This window comes from Medicago truncatula, chromosome 3 (genome assembly GCF_003473485.1).
Source record: "Medicago truncatula cultivar Jemalong A17 chromosome 3, MtrunA17r5.0-ANR, whole genome shotgun sequence".
In the NCBI taxonomy this organism is placed as follows: domain Eukaryota; kingdom Viridiplantae; phylum Streptophyta; class Magnoliopsida; order Fabales; family Fabaceae; genus Medicago; species Medicago truncatula.
In genome coordinates, this window is record NC_053044.1 from 27,240,826 (window position 1) to 27,256,928 (window position 16,103).

The 16,103-nt window shown below is 34.4% G+C and overlaps 2 protein-coding genes across 3 annotated transcripts; both read right to left on the reverse strand.

The window, feature by feature from the left end:
* Positions 1-711: 711 nt before the first annotated feature.
* Positions 712-8,157, reverse strand: LOC25490721 (26S rRNA (cytosine-C(5))-methyltransferase NOP2B). Its single transcript, XM_013604600.3, has 17 exons — positions 7,832-8,157; positions 7,547-7,749; positions 6,702-6,765; positions 6,469-6,602; positions 6,260-6,343; positions 6,089-6,163; positions 5,917-5,988; positions 5,748-5,821; positions 4,936-4,988; positions 4,088-4,197; positions 3,442-3,510; positions 3,264-3,338; positions 2,544-2,636; positions 2,370-2,449; positions 2,193-2,292; positions 1,263-1,624; positions 712-1,152 (listed from the first exon to the last, which is right to left on the reverse strand). Exons 1-17 carry the CDS (start codon positions 8,079-8,081, stop codon positions 1,077-1,079), a joined length of 1,974 nt encoding a protein of 657 aa, XP_013460054.1. The 5' UTR covers positions 8,082-8,157; the 3' UTR covers positions 712-1,076.
* Positions 8,158-12,137: 3,980 nt separating this feature from the next.
* On the reverse strand, positions 12,138-15,827 carry LOC120579315 (coiled-coil domain-containing protein 22). Of its 2 annotated transcripts, none has more exons than XM_039831256.1 (6): positions 15,674-15,827; positions 14,656-15,120; positions 14,210-14,400; positions 13,681-13,827; positions 12,956-13,180; positions 12,138-12,794 (listed from the first exon to the last, which is right to left on the reverse strand). In XM_039831256.1, exons 2-6 carry the CDS (start codon positions 14,884-14,886, stop codon positions 12,548-12,550), a joined length of 1,041 nt encoding a protein of 346 aa, XP_039687190.1. In that variant the 5' UTR covers positions 14,887-15,120; positions 15,674-15,827; the 3' UTR covers positions 12,138-12,547. The 2 variants fall into 2 exon arrangements, with proteins under 2 accessions (XP_039687190.1, XP_039687192.1); XM_039831258.1 differs by lacking the exon at positions 15,674-15,827 and adding an exon at positions 15,218-15,584.
* Positions 15,828-16,103: the final 276 nt, after the last annotated feature.

Here is a 16,103-nt window from a genome sequence, read left to right on the forward strand (position 1 = left end):
AAGGAGTAGCTTGGGTCGGGTTGGTTTAATACCCGGGTTTTGGCCCATTTAATATGGTTGATATATTTTTAAAAAAGAAAAATCAGAAAAATTAGGATTTGTCTTCTTTCTCAACAATACAGCAGTAGCATTACACATAGAAGATAAAGTTTGTCTAACATGTGCAATATTGCATGTTAAAATATTTAAAAGTAACTTTTTATCGAAAAATAACAATTATTTGTTGAAAAGACACATATTTAATATTAAATGCACTAGTTTTAAAGTAAATTTACTTAATAAATATGTTTGTATGTTTTTGGTTAATTTGAGTGGAAAAAAAAAAAAATTGTTAAACAGTTCAAACCGGTTTTATTAGTGATGTTTGGTTAATTGATCTTTTCAAAATTTGTGGTTTAGTTCGAACCATTTAATATGGTTTCATTTTTTACGGTTCAATGTTGTTCAGCTTATTCACATATGGTTCAGTTAACCATATTTTTACACAACACTACTTGCATCCGTTACTTCGAAATCACAGGAAAAATCTCTACAAACTTGCATTCATTAAGTGAATTATAGTTTAACACGTGTATCTCAATCTTGTAGGGAGAAGTGCTCCTTTCTTGATATCAGCATTATTTGTTTATATGTAGGAATTTGATTTTCAAAAGAATGGTTACAACAAACATAAAAATCTTTTAACATGAAAACTTTAAATCATATGATCACTCATAAATTTTATAATATCATTAAACGCAAGTGTAATAATTCTTACAAAGGATAACAAATAAAGAGGGGCAATAGACATGAAGACAAGAATTAGAAAATAAATTCAAATTAATCATGCCTAAAAGTAGCTTTTCTCCATTCTGATTTTACAGCTTAATAAACAGATCTATGTTTAAAAATGCCATGGCTAAATAACTTAAACAGAACAAAACAAAATTGGGACCTTCGATCAGGTCATGCCACTGACTCCAGGGTACATTCTTTCGACATGCAACACCTCAGTACTCCCATATTGATGGAGTTTTGCGTCAATTCTGCGCTATAATTGCACAGTTGGTCATCAATACTACTTGTACTGCCACTGGTCATTCATCATTTTTTCCTCTCTGTTGCTTACCACTTTTTCTCTTCTTTTCTATTAAAGCAAGTCTCTTCTCCTCTCTGCAGGAATCACAAAATCCTTAGATTTTTAAACATAATTATATTCATAAACTGCTGGAAATTTATGGCATGTAAAAAAATTCTTTTTAAATATGAATAAAACATTTAACCTGGCTTTTGAAATCTCCTCTCTAGATGGAGGTTTCCTTTTCACCCTCTTGGGTTTAGGTTCAGAAGTTTCTGTGACATTAGCTTTTACATCATTACTTGGTTTTGAGGGGAATTTATCTTTCTTCCTCTTCTTGGATTCAGGTTCAGAAGCTTCTTTGACATTGGCTTTTACATCATTACTTGGTTTTGATGGGAATTTATCTTTCTTCCTCTTCTTGGATTCAAGTTCAAAAGAATGTTTGCCATTTTCTTCAACGCCATTACTAGGTTTATCGTCGTCGATAACAAGCTCGGTTTCTTTTTCATCCTTCTCAAATGTTTCTGATGTTCTAGCAGGTTTTGGGTGGCTCATTTTTTTCAACTGAAAGATATCAAATCAAAATGTTAAAACTAATAGTACTTTCGCCCATGAGCCAATAACACATTCTGCAATCGGTGTCTTTAAAATCACCACTACACAATAAAAATATCAAGCGCTGAACACTGAGGATATTTTGAAACGGACTAACTCGAACATGTATAAGTATGAAGAACAACAAAAACCTCTCAGATATTTTGAGAATGTTAAATCACTAAGATAATTATTTTATCATTTCAACTTTTCAAAATATCCTTCATCAAACTAAACCAGTAGCCACGAAACTGTACAAAACATACTATGTCAATAATATCCTATACATGTCAACAATAGCTATGAAACTAAGAGCATAGCCCTCAACGGTTTACCATCTTGTACAAATAATTTCATCAATCTAGAAATTTGTTGGTTTGCTTTACTAGTATCCAAAATCATTACTGGATAAATTTAAAACAAACTTCCGTAAGAGACTTTATGGGGAATCAATCTGAAGAGTGATCATATATTCAAATTTAGAAGTGAATGTGAACAAGAAAAATCAAAGCTAACTAAAAATGAGCATATATCATACCTTTGCAACAAAAAACCCATCCATATTGTGTACGTGTGGATAGAAACGTCTTGTCTTATCTAATGAAGGGTGAAAACGCTGTTCCCTAAACTTTGTAAACCTGACAGAGAACAAATGTCACGATACAGACGATTCCTAAAAATCAAAACAATGCTGTAAGAGGATAACAATCATTACCCTGGACGTCCAAAGTCAAGTCCACAAGGAACCAGCTTTACATCCCTCCTTTTGAGCACATAATCAATAACTGCTTCATTCTGAATAATATTGAAGAGAAAAAAAAATTAGAAACATAGGACATGGAAAAGCAAGCATATAAACATGAAAGCAAGTTGCAACTGAAAAACAAACCTCAGCAACCATGATTGAGCATGTAGAATATACAACGTATCCCCCAGATTTTGAATAAGAATCAACCATGTCAATTGCAGCAAGAAGGAGCTCCTACAAAAGAAAAAGGAAATTATTGCATATTAGCAAAAAAGGACAAAGGCGCAAATTGTATGCAATTAATTTTATATTTTCACTACAGCCAATTGATTGTGAATGAATCTCAAAAATAAAATAAGTTATCTGAGGGAACATGATCATTTGGACAAAGGACCATGCAAAGAAATTTGGGTGCTGTGGAACAGAAAAATTCTGCCATTACGTTAAGGTTGGGTGTGGAGGATCTACTGTTTCAGTATTCTAGATCTATTTCAATTACCCCCACTTTGGCACCATTTGACTCTCTCTCAACATGCCGTCAAAAGGTCAAATAGCAGAATGAGAAAATCAGTCTTAAAAAATCACAAGTTCAAAATGAAAACAGCGATCTAGTCCTTAAAATACAGATTACTTGTGCGCTGGTAGAGGGACATAAAATCAGAAGAAGCAACAAAATATGCTCCAATTTTTTTTTTGCATCAGTCAAGAAAAAACAATTATAAAGAAAATAATCAAGTTCAGGGAACTGTTCCTCTTGGATGAAAAGCTAAATGAATACCCTCAACGCGTAAAAATAAGATGCATATTTTATTCCTCTCAGTCATAAGTCCCAAACAAAACCTTCAGCAAATACTAATATACCTTCTGTAGATGAGCACATTTCTTTATATCTTCCAAGTTCTTTGAAGTTTTGACTGACTCATCTTTGGATATAACCTGCAGACACAAATTGTTTAAGTGCCTTTCTTGGTTCTTCAAGAAATAGAAACACGGACAAGAAATACTAAAACTCTTTATCTTATTATTCACAATTTCTTACCCCGGTTCCACTGCAAGGGGCATCCAATAATACCCTATCAACCGAATTGAAACCCAAAACCTTTGGAAGCTGAAAAATAAAAGCATAAATGTAAACAATAAGCTAGGTGTTGGGGCACATGCAAGATCATTATAAGACTGAAAATGGGAGCTACTTGAATCACTGGTGCAGAATTAATATGCTCATGTATAATAATTACAAAATGGACATTCGTTAAGAAACTAATGTGACCAGAAGGGAGTAATTTTCCAGTGTTAAGTATATACAAGTACAGGTTCACAAGCCTGCTATGATCACAACCATTTTGTATAATGACAAAAGGACCATTTTTAATATAATAGTGAACACAAGGGCTTATCATCTAAATGCAGCCCCGACATCTTACAGTAGCATTCTTTCTTGTAACAAATAAATCTCCCAGTACATAAAGTAGATATTATAATGTCAATGATTCGCTAATTACAGGGAAAAGACTCGGTTTTCTGTCCAGCAAAAATGTGTAAACAAAGCATAAAATAGTTTGCAAACCGAACAATTAGAAGTACAACAGAGAGCTAGATGGATGGTCAAATAGAAAACCGAACAGTGTGGAAATATAATCTAACAGCAGTGAAGTCAGAGATTAATGTGGAAAAAAGATGCTAACCTCTTTCCCATCATAGTTGGAGACTACAGTGTTCGATACACCCATCCTATGCAGATTTGCAGTCAGAGATTTTAGTCGTGGCACCTTCATTTCATTTGCAAAAATTATTCCTGCGATCAAAAAATAACAACTGATTACTCAAATCATAAAATTACTAACAAACAGTGAAAAAATTGAGATTATCAAACAATAGGCAATTAGTTAAAACTCAAATTCTTAGATAACACAAACTAGCAATAATACCTTAGTGAGGAATATGCACAATCTTTAAGTTCAAGGATTTAAATTTTCTTTTTTTTTATAGCATCACAACTTGATAAGAATGACCCAAGGTGATGCTGATAGCATACTTATGCACTAATGAGTAGAGTTATAGCACAACACTACCTACTATGCAGAGAAAACACCTCCACTAGAATGTCTGGTTCCTCTTGATGCAAATAATTACATATAATTTTTAAGTAATTCAAATCTAACCCACAACATATTTTGAAAACACAGGAAGCACGGATATTGTTTAAAATGAAGAAGAAAAACAAAAAAGACGCTGCACTTTTGCAAAAGGGCTTGATTATTAGATCATTTTTTTACAGAAAACATTTCAGCTGCACTGCATACAGAACTCAACATTCTCTTCCAGTACAGTTGATAATAGCGAAAAATTATTTAAAAAAAAATGTAAATTGTAGTTCAAGCAAACATTAGAGAAATAATATAGTATCCTTCCACAATAATGGCAAAATAAATATGAAGCAATGCTACACTGCTATGGCTTTATAATCTGTTATGTGCCAAAAATTCATATGCATCATGTAATGCACAGTAAACAGAGAAAATAATATATATACCTGAGTTCTTCATTAGAGCAGCTATGTAAGTTGTTTTACCACCAGGTGCAGCCCTGCAACACGCATACAAATGTCTTGACCGTGATAAAAAAAAAAAAAATTGCAAGAAAAAAAGCATGTTCAAGAGCTTGTATTAAAAATAAAAAATTAATTTGACAAAACTCATGAACAGAAAGCATTTTCATTGGCCAAGTACAGAACTGGTTATAAGGGCAGCCTAATAAGTAATAAGTTGTGGCAAAAGGTTAAAACTCAAACGGAACTATGGATTATAACTCTTAAATACTGATTTCGAATTATGAATCAAATAGCTGCCACCAATTATTATTATTTCTTTTTCACTTTTTCTAAAAAGCCACCAACAGCGCACAACATTTCATACTTGCAGCAGGCCATCCATCTAAAAGGGAAACTACACAACAGCATGCTTGAATACAAAAAGACTGGCAACAAGCAAGACAAGTGAAGCTTGAGTCAATTTCCATGGACATCGGTAAAATGTCAAAAGTTGTATTGAAACAAAGAGAAAGAGGTGGTTATTCAAAAGATGATTTACCAAGGTATACTTATCCTAAAGACGTTAAGGTAAGCCTTTTTTCTTGTTTAATTTGTCTAAAACATGCATAAAAAACAGTTGCCAGAGTATAATTCTAATATGAAACAGTAAATTGTCATGGGCACACTGCACACCAATAGCTCAGAGCATCATGGAAAATTTGTATGATTGGTTCAAATCACATAGAAAACGGATATAGGTTCTCTAACATTTGGACACAGCTTGGATTTATAGCAAGCAAAGAATTATCACTTACGCCATATCAACAATCCGCTCCTTTTCTTGAGGAGCCAAGGCCATCACAGGCAGAAAAGAACTAGCACTTTGAAGCTGCAAAGAGTTAAAAAAAAACAGTACTAAGTGTAATGTGTAATATTAATTAAATGAAATACAATAAAGAACTACGACAGCAGAAAAACGCCTACCATGTAAAAACCAGCCATGTACTCTGGAGTGGCACCAATAGGTACTTGAGAATCATACACAACAAGTCCAACCTTTACATAGAAACAAATTTATCTGGTATTAGAAACTGTTCTTTGGATTCATGTAACATAAAAAAGACAAAGGAAAGCTAACAGAGACATAAAAACCTACTTTTGACCATTTGCTGAGAGGATCCAGATTTACTCCTCTGTTTATCAAGACATCTGCCAAATCCCGTCTTCGTGTCTGATTATATTCAGAAGACAAATATAAGCTCAATTGGGAACATGGATAAGTTCAAATTAACAAATCAACCCGAAGTGACAGAAATAGACATGCAACCTTTAAAGTGTTCGTCCTCAGACATATAGGGCGAGGCTTTTCAAAGGCTTCAATCAGTTCCATCAGTTCAACAACTGGAAACATCTGCAACAAAAGAAAATACAACTTTAATGCAAAGCAGAAACTAGAGGTATATGGAAAAAACAGGATGGAGTGATCAATGAAATTAAAGTTCAAAGCAGAGGTCGTAATATCATAATTCTCCACACCTCCACTAAAGCACCGATTAGAAACTCATTGTAGCCATAGTATGAACGTATATCAGTCTTAAGCTGATCAACATAATCCTTCCTCGTCGCCCCATCTTGTCTCAACGCCTTAAAATTGGAAAGAACACGGACAACTGAAAACAAACAATTAATCAACTTCAACAACTCAAAAAACAACTCGAAAACTGTTTACAATAACAGTCACGGTTAATTGACAGAGAAAGTTAACTTACTCTCTTTAATCCTCCTCTGCAGATTGGAAAGATCTGGGGGACGCAGAGCCTCTTCCTCAAGTTCCTAACAGTTAAAAGATGACCATTTTTACCACACATTACAACATTAAATGTAAAAATCCGAGTTCAATACATTTCACACTAGTTAAGATTAGCAATGTTCAAGTATACAGTGAACAATGTCACAACTGATTTTCTTCAATATAAATTTCTTTTAGCTTGTTTGATAAGCTTGAATCGGAATTGACTTCGACTCGGGCAATCTTGATATAAACTGCTTATTTGCATCTTATAGCCAAAGTGCTTATCATGATAAGCACTTATGTATAAGTTATTTCTATAATAAAAGATAATAAAGTTAAATTGTATTCTATGAGCTAGAAGCTGTTTTCATAAGCTATTTTGGAGAACTTATCAGGGTCAGTTTGGATTGACTAAATTTTTAGCTTATGTAAATAAACAAGGTTGTATGTTAATTCATAAGTTCTCACTGACCAAAGTTGTATCTTCATAAGCTGTTTTTTCATAAACTACCTTGAATAGCTTATGAATAATAATAAAAGCTTATTATTAAAACGGCCCTAAAAATAAGTTGAAAACAGCTTATGAACAATGCCATAACCTGTTTTTTCAAGTTCTTCACCAAACTTATGACAATAGATAAGCTCAAATAAGTCAAGACAAACATGCCCTCGGAAAAAAAATTGGCTTTTGTATTGGATTGAAACTTTGACTATAAACTAATAATTAAATTTAGTAATTTTCTAATAATTTAAGTAAAACCTATAACACAATAACAGTCATAAAATATATTCAAAATCAAAAAACTAAAATAAAAAATAAACCTGTTTAGTTGGTAATGTAAACTCATCAGACTCATCTTGAATATTAGTTTGAATATTTGTCTGCAATTCATCTGCAGCTGCCTGGCTATCTCTCTCCCTTTTTCTATCAATAAGTTTAGACTTCCTAGCAATATCTTCCTCACCCGATTCCGAATCCGAATCCTCATCCTCATCTGAACCCGACCCAGATTCCAAATCCGAACCTTTCTCCGCAAAACATAAACACAATCATCAAAACACGAAAATGGGATATCAGCAAAAGCATATACAAGAAAGAATACACACCTTCATCGTCGTTGTCGTTGTCGTTGTCTTCGTCATCGCTTCCTTGGAGAAAATCATCAGCTAGTTGATCATCACCATCAGAAGATAAGTCGGAATCAGAACCATCGAGTTCGAGATGTTGTAGAGGTGGTGCTTCTTCTTCTTCGGATTCAGAAGTGGAATCGTCTTTGATTGGAACAATTTGAACTTTTTTGGGGGCTTTCTGAGGTTTGACTGGCTTTGAAGGTTTTTTCTTAGTTGCTGGCGCCATTGGAGATTGGAGAAGAGAGATTGCAGGATTTGTGTGTGTTTTGTGTTTTGTTCAGGTAATTTGCTAGGGTTTAGGGTTTACAACCATGGATTTACAACGACGTCGTTTAGAAGTTAAGGGTTTTCAATGGGCTCATTTCGGGTTGGGCCATGGTCGTAGTTTAATTACAAAATGGAAATTGCTCTTTAGACACCCCTGGTTTGCTCTCAGTCACACTAAACTGATAAAAATACCACCAGCGATAGTTAACTATCATTCAAAGGACTTTTTAAATCGATTAAACTGATTTAAAACGTAATTTAAAATATCTTAAAAAGTCAAACGACAGTTAACTATCGTTTATCCAACGTTAGTTGCATTTTTAGCAATTATAGGGTGTTTAAAGAGAAACTTTCTAACAAATTTCGGGTTGGAAATATATTTCTAAGAACGAAGCATAATAAAAAAAATCAAGTAAAAATCTAGTAAAAAAAATCAATCAAAAATATTTTTCTATCTCACAAATATTTGATACTTGGATCGTTAGATTCTCAAAAGTACTAGACAAAATATTATTGGGTATGACAAAACATAACTAAAACATAAAGAGATAAAAAGATAATATTTGATAAGTTATATTTTTAACAAAAAGTTGTTTCATGGTTTAGTGAGGGAAAAAAATTTATGTTTTTGTACATATATTTGTTGTTTATTATGTCCAGTTTTATTACTAGTTTTTAAACCAAACATAGTACAAAGATTGTTCAATCTAATCCCCTGTATTTTAGCAAATCAAATGCATATTTGTGATAACACACTTTTTAATCTTTTTGCTTATCTATCATTTAAAATTTGGATGGTTTTACGTAGTGATGGTGTACATGCACAAAAGTTGTTTGTAAAGTGAGACTAAAACAATGTATTTTTAAGATTGGGATGCATTTATTTATTATAGAATATATATTAAATTTTAATACTGTCTTAGAAAAAAAATATTTATGTTTTTATTTTTTTGAACAAGCAAAAATGAAATATATACTAACCACAAAAAGTAACTCCTCTAGTACAAGATGGGCCAAAAGAATTACTAAAGAACATAGTTTCATTTACACAACCATCAAACAAACCATTATGTGATGCCCATGCATTGAAACGGGCTCGAACACCACCTATATGTGCCAAACCTAAAGGCAGCCTTCTTGGCTTTTATCCAGGCAAAAGACATATATTTCACTTTATCTAACAACCTGGGAATAGGGGTTGCAACATTATTGAAAAACCTATTATTGCGCTCATTCCATAAGACCCAAACGCACAATAGCCAAATAAGCTGAAGGAATGACCGTTTTGCTCTGCCACCACCTGTTAAATGCACGAATTGAAGAAAGTGATCGGCTATAACATTAGTGTCGACACCTGTAATGCCCAACCATTGACTCACTAGGGGCCATAACGATGAATATATGTTACAAGATAAAAACAAATGTTGCGATGTCTCCACTAAGCCACACTTTGAAACACACAAAGAAGCCTCTGAAGAAATAACCCGTCTATGAACCAAGTTGAACTTAGTTGGCAATCTGTCACGAAGCAACCTCTAGGCAAAGATAGAGACTTTCAACGGCACCTGATTATGCCAAATCAACGATGTTGCAGGATCTGCAAGAGGAGTATCCTTTGTAGTCAGCAAATGATAGGAACCACGAATTGAGTACCCTTCAGAAGGCTCCGACAACCAAACCCACCTGTCTGAAACATTAACATGCAAAGAAACATCAAGCAATAAAGTCATACATTCCTCTAACTCCTCCTCCTCCCACGCCCACAATCTCCGCCTTCACGCCTCCCCTCCCTACTCAGCACCAAGAGAGAACAAACTCACCATTGTAATTAATTTGTTCTCATAAAGATCAAATAGGCGAGGAAACCTCACACATAGAGATGCCGACCCTAACCACTTATCAAACCAAAACAAAGTATCGGAACCATCCCCCAACTTCTTTGACACACACTCCCCAAACCAGCCTCCACCAATATCACCGTCCCCATCCCTAATCCTCGCCACCTCCCTCCACCTAGAAGAACAACTCCGACCCCCAACCTCCCACCTACTTCGCCATAACGGGCGACGGAAACTCGATACCAAAAACCACTCCTATCAACAAGCATCCTCCAACACCACTTTCCTAACAAAGCCTGATTAAATTCCTTCAACTGTCTCGCCCCCAAACCTCCAAACTCCTTATGGAGGCACACATTATGTCACCCTATCTAAGATATTTTCCTATGATCCTCACTCCCACCCCCAAAATAATTTAATAAACAAAGATTCAATGGAAGAGATTATACTTGATGGAGCTTTGAAGAAGGAAAGCGCATATACAGGCAGAGAGGTCAGGACAGACTTTAAGAGAACCATGCGACCACCAAAAGATAAGAAACGACTATTCCAACCAGACAACCTAACTTTAATCCGATTCACAATAAGATCCCAAAAACTCAATCGCCGAGGATTACCTCCGATAGACATATCCAAGTACATGAATGACACCTTGCCCACTTTGCAGCTTAAAACAGATGCCGCCTCGTTTAACCACGAGGGTGCAATATTGACACCAACCAAACTGCTCTTATGAAAGTTCACCTTCAAACCTGACATAGCCTCAAATAAAACAAGTGCAGCCCTTAGAGCACAGACATTTGCCTAACTTTTAGTTCCCAATAACAATGTGTCATCCGCAAATTGAAGATGGGACACCACCACCGGATTAACCGCCCCAATACTATAACCGGTAAACAACTGAGTATAAACTAAACAATTCATCAGAATGTTAAGACCTTCTACAACCAACAAGAAAAGAAACGGTGACAAAGAATCGCCTTGCCGCAATCCCCTTTTTAGCGGGAACTCGTCTGTCGGACTACCATTAACAAGCACTGAAGCCGTAGCTATACTAACACACTCACGAATCCACTTTCTCCAAAGAACCGGGAAAGACATACGACCCAACACAGAGTCCAGATAGCCCCAGTCAAATCATAAGCCTTTTCAAAATCCACCTTAAACAACATACGATCTTTCTTTAACTTTCGAGCTTCATCCATAGCCTCATTAGCTATAAGAATACCGTCAAGAATTTGTCTATTTTTAACAAACGCTGACTGAGAATCCAAAATTACAGAACCAATCACCCCACGAAGTCTATTAGCTAATAATTTTGCAAGAATTTTATACAGACTCCCCACCAGAGAGATTGGTCGAAAATCATTAAGGCGTTGTGGGCTATCAACTTTTGGAATGAGAGCAATAAAAGTAGTGTTGATACCTTTGGGTAATTTACCATTGCGGTGGAACTCAGATACAAGACGTCAAATCTCATCCTTCAACTCTAGCCAAAAATCCTTGATAAAACCAAAGTTAATTCCGTCAGGTCCCGGACTCTTGTAACTATCACAATCCCACACAGCTTCCTTAATTTCATCTAGCGAAAAAGGTTTGATAAGACCCACACCCTCTTCAACAGACAAAGTTTAAAACTGCAAATTGGCAATACTGGGGCACTCCACAATATTTATGTTTAAATTAAGAAATGGTCCCGTGAACGTAACTCAGTTGGTAGGACAATGCATTATTATATGCAGGGGCCGGAGTTCGAACCCCAGACACCCCACTTATTCATCTTATAAGGTGAATTCTAGCCACCAAGCTATCTGAAAAAAAAAAAAAAAAGTGATATTTTTTTCCTTAGCAAACGGGGCCTAACTTTTTAATAATTTTATTTGTAACAAATAATTTAAATATTATTACAAAACTTGCTTTCTACTTTTTTTCCTTTGCACTTTTTTTACGTGTGTTATAACATTATGAATTATTCAGCAAGAGTTTTAATTGTTTTTATATAAGTTCTCTCCACATGATATAATTATATTTGAGACAACATTAAACTTGAGCATCTTTGCAATCATTCATGTTGCATTTTAACTCTTAGGAGATGAAAATTGATAGTCAAAACTAATTTAAGGTAAAATTGTTTATGTTTGGATACATTTACGTGCAAGTGAGTTTAACAAATTAAATTTGAATCCTCCATAAAAAAAAAATGAATATAAAAATCAAATTTGAATCCTCTGATATCACAAATCTCAATTACACGCCTCCAATACATCTAGGCCTAATTTAAAACATAATGGACAAATCCAAGAACAAACATGAAACTCAACCATTAAAACAATCCGAAGAATTAAAAATTCTTGATGTATTTCTATTTTCTATCAACTTTGAAGACTAAAAAAGGCAGGGTTGGCAATTGACTGTTTTATTTGTTTCCAATATATTGTTGAAAAATAACTTTCACCTATCCTGTAACTGTGGATCAAGATATTCATTTTCCCTGACAATGGCAGAAAGACCCGCTTGTAAATTGCTCATATCTAAGCTTCTGAGGTTGTGTTTGTCAATTTCTAATGAGTTGCGTAAACAGCTTCACTCAACTGTGCCTGCTATTCAGGGGGTCATCTTCCCTAATAATAACGGCATCAAGATCAGATTGTAGCTTGCTCAAATCTAAGCTTCTGGAAGTGGAAGGTGCGGCTGCCAGTTTCATTTCATATTCAGATACTTCTCTTCTAATTCTATCAGCTGCCAGAATTTTCTCGGATATTTGTTCGAAACCTTTATGGATGTTTACCAGGAGCTTATAAACCTGCTGTCCTGTGGGATCTTTCTTTGCTTCCCTGCAGAGGCAAGAATGTGAAACAAATTGTAAATTGCTTGCTTTTGGCAAAAAAAATCAACCATGAAAGATAAAAAAAAAACATAGCAGCATCTCTACAAACACATGGTGCTACATTGTCTCTTCATCTCTCTGTTACAAATACAAGCAAAACTTTCATACCTAAAGACCATTTCGTCAGCAACAGCATATGTCCGATGCAAGCGTTCATGGATAGAATTACTTTCCAATTGAACCTCCCTAGTTTCTTTTAAGATCCTCTCAATATCAGCATCTTGTTTGCGACTATTTTTTGTAATCTCCTCAATACGGTGAGTATAGGATTTCCTAGATGCTACTTTCTGCTGCTTTTCCAGATCTGCAAGAAGTTTTGAGTGTTCCTCCTCCCTGGTGAGAGAAAAAGAGAGAGAATGCAAGTCAATAAGGCATATTCATCGTCCTGGTAAATCTGATTACACGATGACATCAATATACTGAAAGCATTAGATAGTTAAGTTAAAATCCGTTGAAATTTTGACACATTTGGTCTATTATATTAGGTAAATCCGGTGTAGTTGTGATTCTATTACAAAGTAATGATATAATAGACATATAATGACACTTTTCCCCCAAATATTTGCACTGGTGAAATGGACTTCTTTTGATAAGTCTCTTGACTCTTTCTAGGGCATATATGACACAACAATCTTCATTCAAGCAATACTAGATGGGAATCAAGAAGGATGATAAAAGGAAAAGCTGTATATGATGAACCACCAATTCCGAAACAAAACTATAAAACATGTGACTCAATGAATGTCTCTAGCAAGGACTTGTAAGAAGAGGCTTATAATGTATATTCGGGTAAAACAAGTAAAATGAACTATACTTGGAATTTGGAAATGCACCTCTTTCTAATTTCAGATGAAATGGACTTTTCTTCCTGCTGCATTTCTCTCAACTTTTGGAGCATTACATGTGCATCTGGACTGCTTGAATATAGAGACTCCTCGAGAGTTTTCTTTCTCTCTTCCAAGGGTTTTCTTATAGCATCCCTGCACCACATTGAAATCCATCGAAGATAACAATCTTTTCAGGGCTCAAACTCTTGTAGGAAAGATAAAAAAATAATTCTGTGCTTATAAAATATCAGTTTCATCTTACAAATGCATGCATTTACGTATGTATGTGCATGTATATTTCAATTTCTTCTTTATTGGAAATGGAAAAGTTGAACATCGAATAATTCTAGAGTAGTACTAGCAACACTCTCTCTAACCGTCACTCTCTTATTAGCTTAAATCAAGGTGGATCCCACACTTTGGAAACGGGTCTCACTTAAAGTGGTGGAACATACATTGATTTCATCTAATATGAGAGTGAGTGTTAGAGAGAGTGTTAAAAATAGAGTGTTAAAATAGAGACAATTTGACCTACCATTCTAACTCCAAAGTCGAAAGGTGATTTCCTTTAGCAAGTATTTGTTCAGTCAACTGCTCAAGGTAGGAGTCAACAGACTGTTGGTTATTAAATGCCATTTCAGCTGCAGCTTTCATCATTTCCAATTCTTGTTCAAGATGTTCCACTTCTGAACTTCTTACAGTTACTTCATCAATGAGTTCTTTCTCCTGAATTTGATATCTATCAGTATCGAATCTCATCTAGTTAAGCATCAGGTCTAAAGAAAAGAAGCGCACGGGCCATATATTTAAAGTTTGCACATGCAATATTCATAAGACAAAATAAGAAAGTTTTTAAACATTCAACAAGTTTTCCGTGTTCTACATATTGCATATGTTTGGAGATATTAAATACAGAAAGAAGCTTGAGAGCTGAATAACAAGCATAACTTCTTTGACTGGGTATAAGCTTATGAAAGATACCTTTTGTTGCAAAACTGTCAAATGTCCGTCATCAATAGGAGAAGGATCCTCTTCAATCCCAAATGAACTTCTTCCGGCATCAACCTCTCCTGTGTCCAATTTATTTACATTTAATACACTATTCAATTCATCATTGACGGAGTTGGATTCATCTTTGTTGGCCTGACTGATAGAAGCGTCGCTGCTGGTACTTCCTATTTCAGGTGTCTGTGTCTCCATATTTGAGATCATTTAATTCGCTTTCAACTTTAGAATAATCATCGACTGCCCCTTCGCTAACAGCCTTTTCAGTTGAGTCGTCAAAAGAGCTTAATAAGTTATCTCATCTTAGTTTGTTTCAGCACTAGTTTCTTTACCATTAGCAACCTTTCCACTCTCAGATCGTCAGATGACTCCGAAATCCTCTCGACTAAGAATCTTATCAATTTAGACAAGTCCTTTTCAAATGGATACGTGAACAGCTAACTGCAAATGACAAACATATTAAGTTTCTGAGCAAAAAAAAAACAAAAATAGAACTTAAGAACACAAAGAAACATAACGAGAAGGAAAGCAAGCAGACACGCTGAAGGAAAGAACAAAGCCACTGCAACAAACGAGCTTATACATATTTTCTCACATATTTTTACCTACGATTTGGAGTTTATACAACAAATTCACAGTTTATCCAAACTTATAGAGTTTAAACAAAATTACAGTATCATCATGATTTCATCAAACTCGCCCTGATTGAAACATGCACTAAGATCAAGACCAGATTATTATTATTATTATTATTGACTCATATCAAGATTGGAAGTGAGATAACAAGTCTACAATTAAGAAATGAACTGAATTATGAATCACAAGGTAAGTTAAAACTGTAATAGAGTGATTTATATAGCTAGCTACTAGAATAAATATATCATAAAACTTGGTCAATAATCTCAGAATCTAAACACACACCAGAATACATTTACAAATTTTAATATAAAAAAAAAAAAGCAAAATTGAATGATTATAAGGTTCACTTTAGTACCTAGTGGAAGCTGATATGTTAACAGTGTATCGCAGATGCGAAACGACGTCGTATGGAGGATGAAGCTTACAACTTCGAACTTGAGTTCAGAATTCGGGTCTGCGGGTGACAAAAACGATGTCGTATAATCCAGTGCGTTTCAGTTTTTTAAAGTAATCAAATCAACAAAAATATATTTTTTCTTCATTTCATTTCATTGCTTTAAAATTCAATTATTTTTTTTATTTTTTTATATGCAACATAGATTCAAATGATTGTCTAAAATGGAGATGAAATATACTTTTAAATACAATTAAAACCCATTTTTTTTATGATTTTACATGAAGAAGTAATTTTAATATTATTTAAATAAGGTAAATTGCTAAGAATCAATTTTATCAAAAGCATCCAAACATAAATCAATTTAAACTCAAATCATTTTTTATTGAAA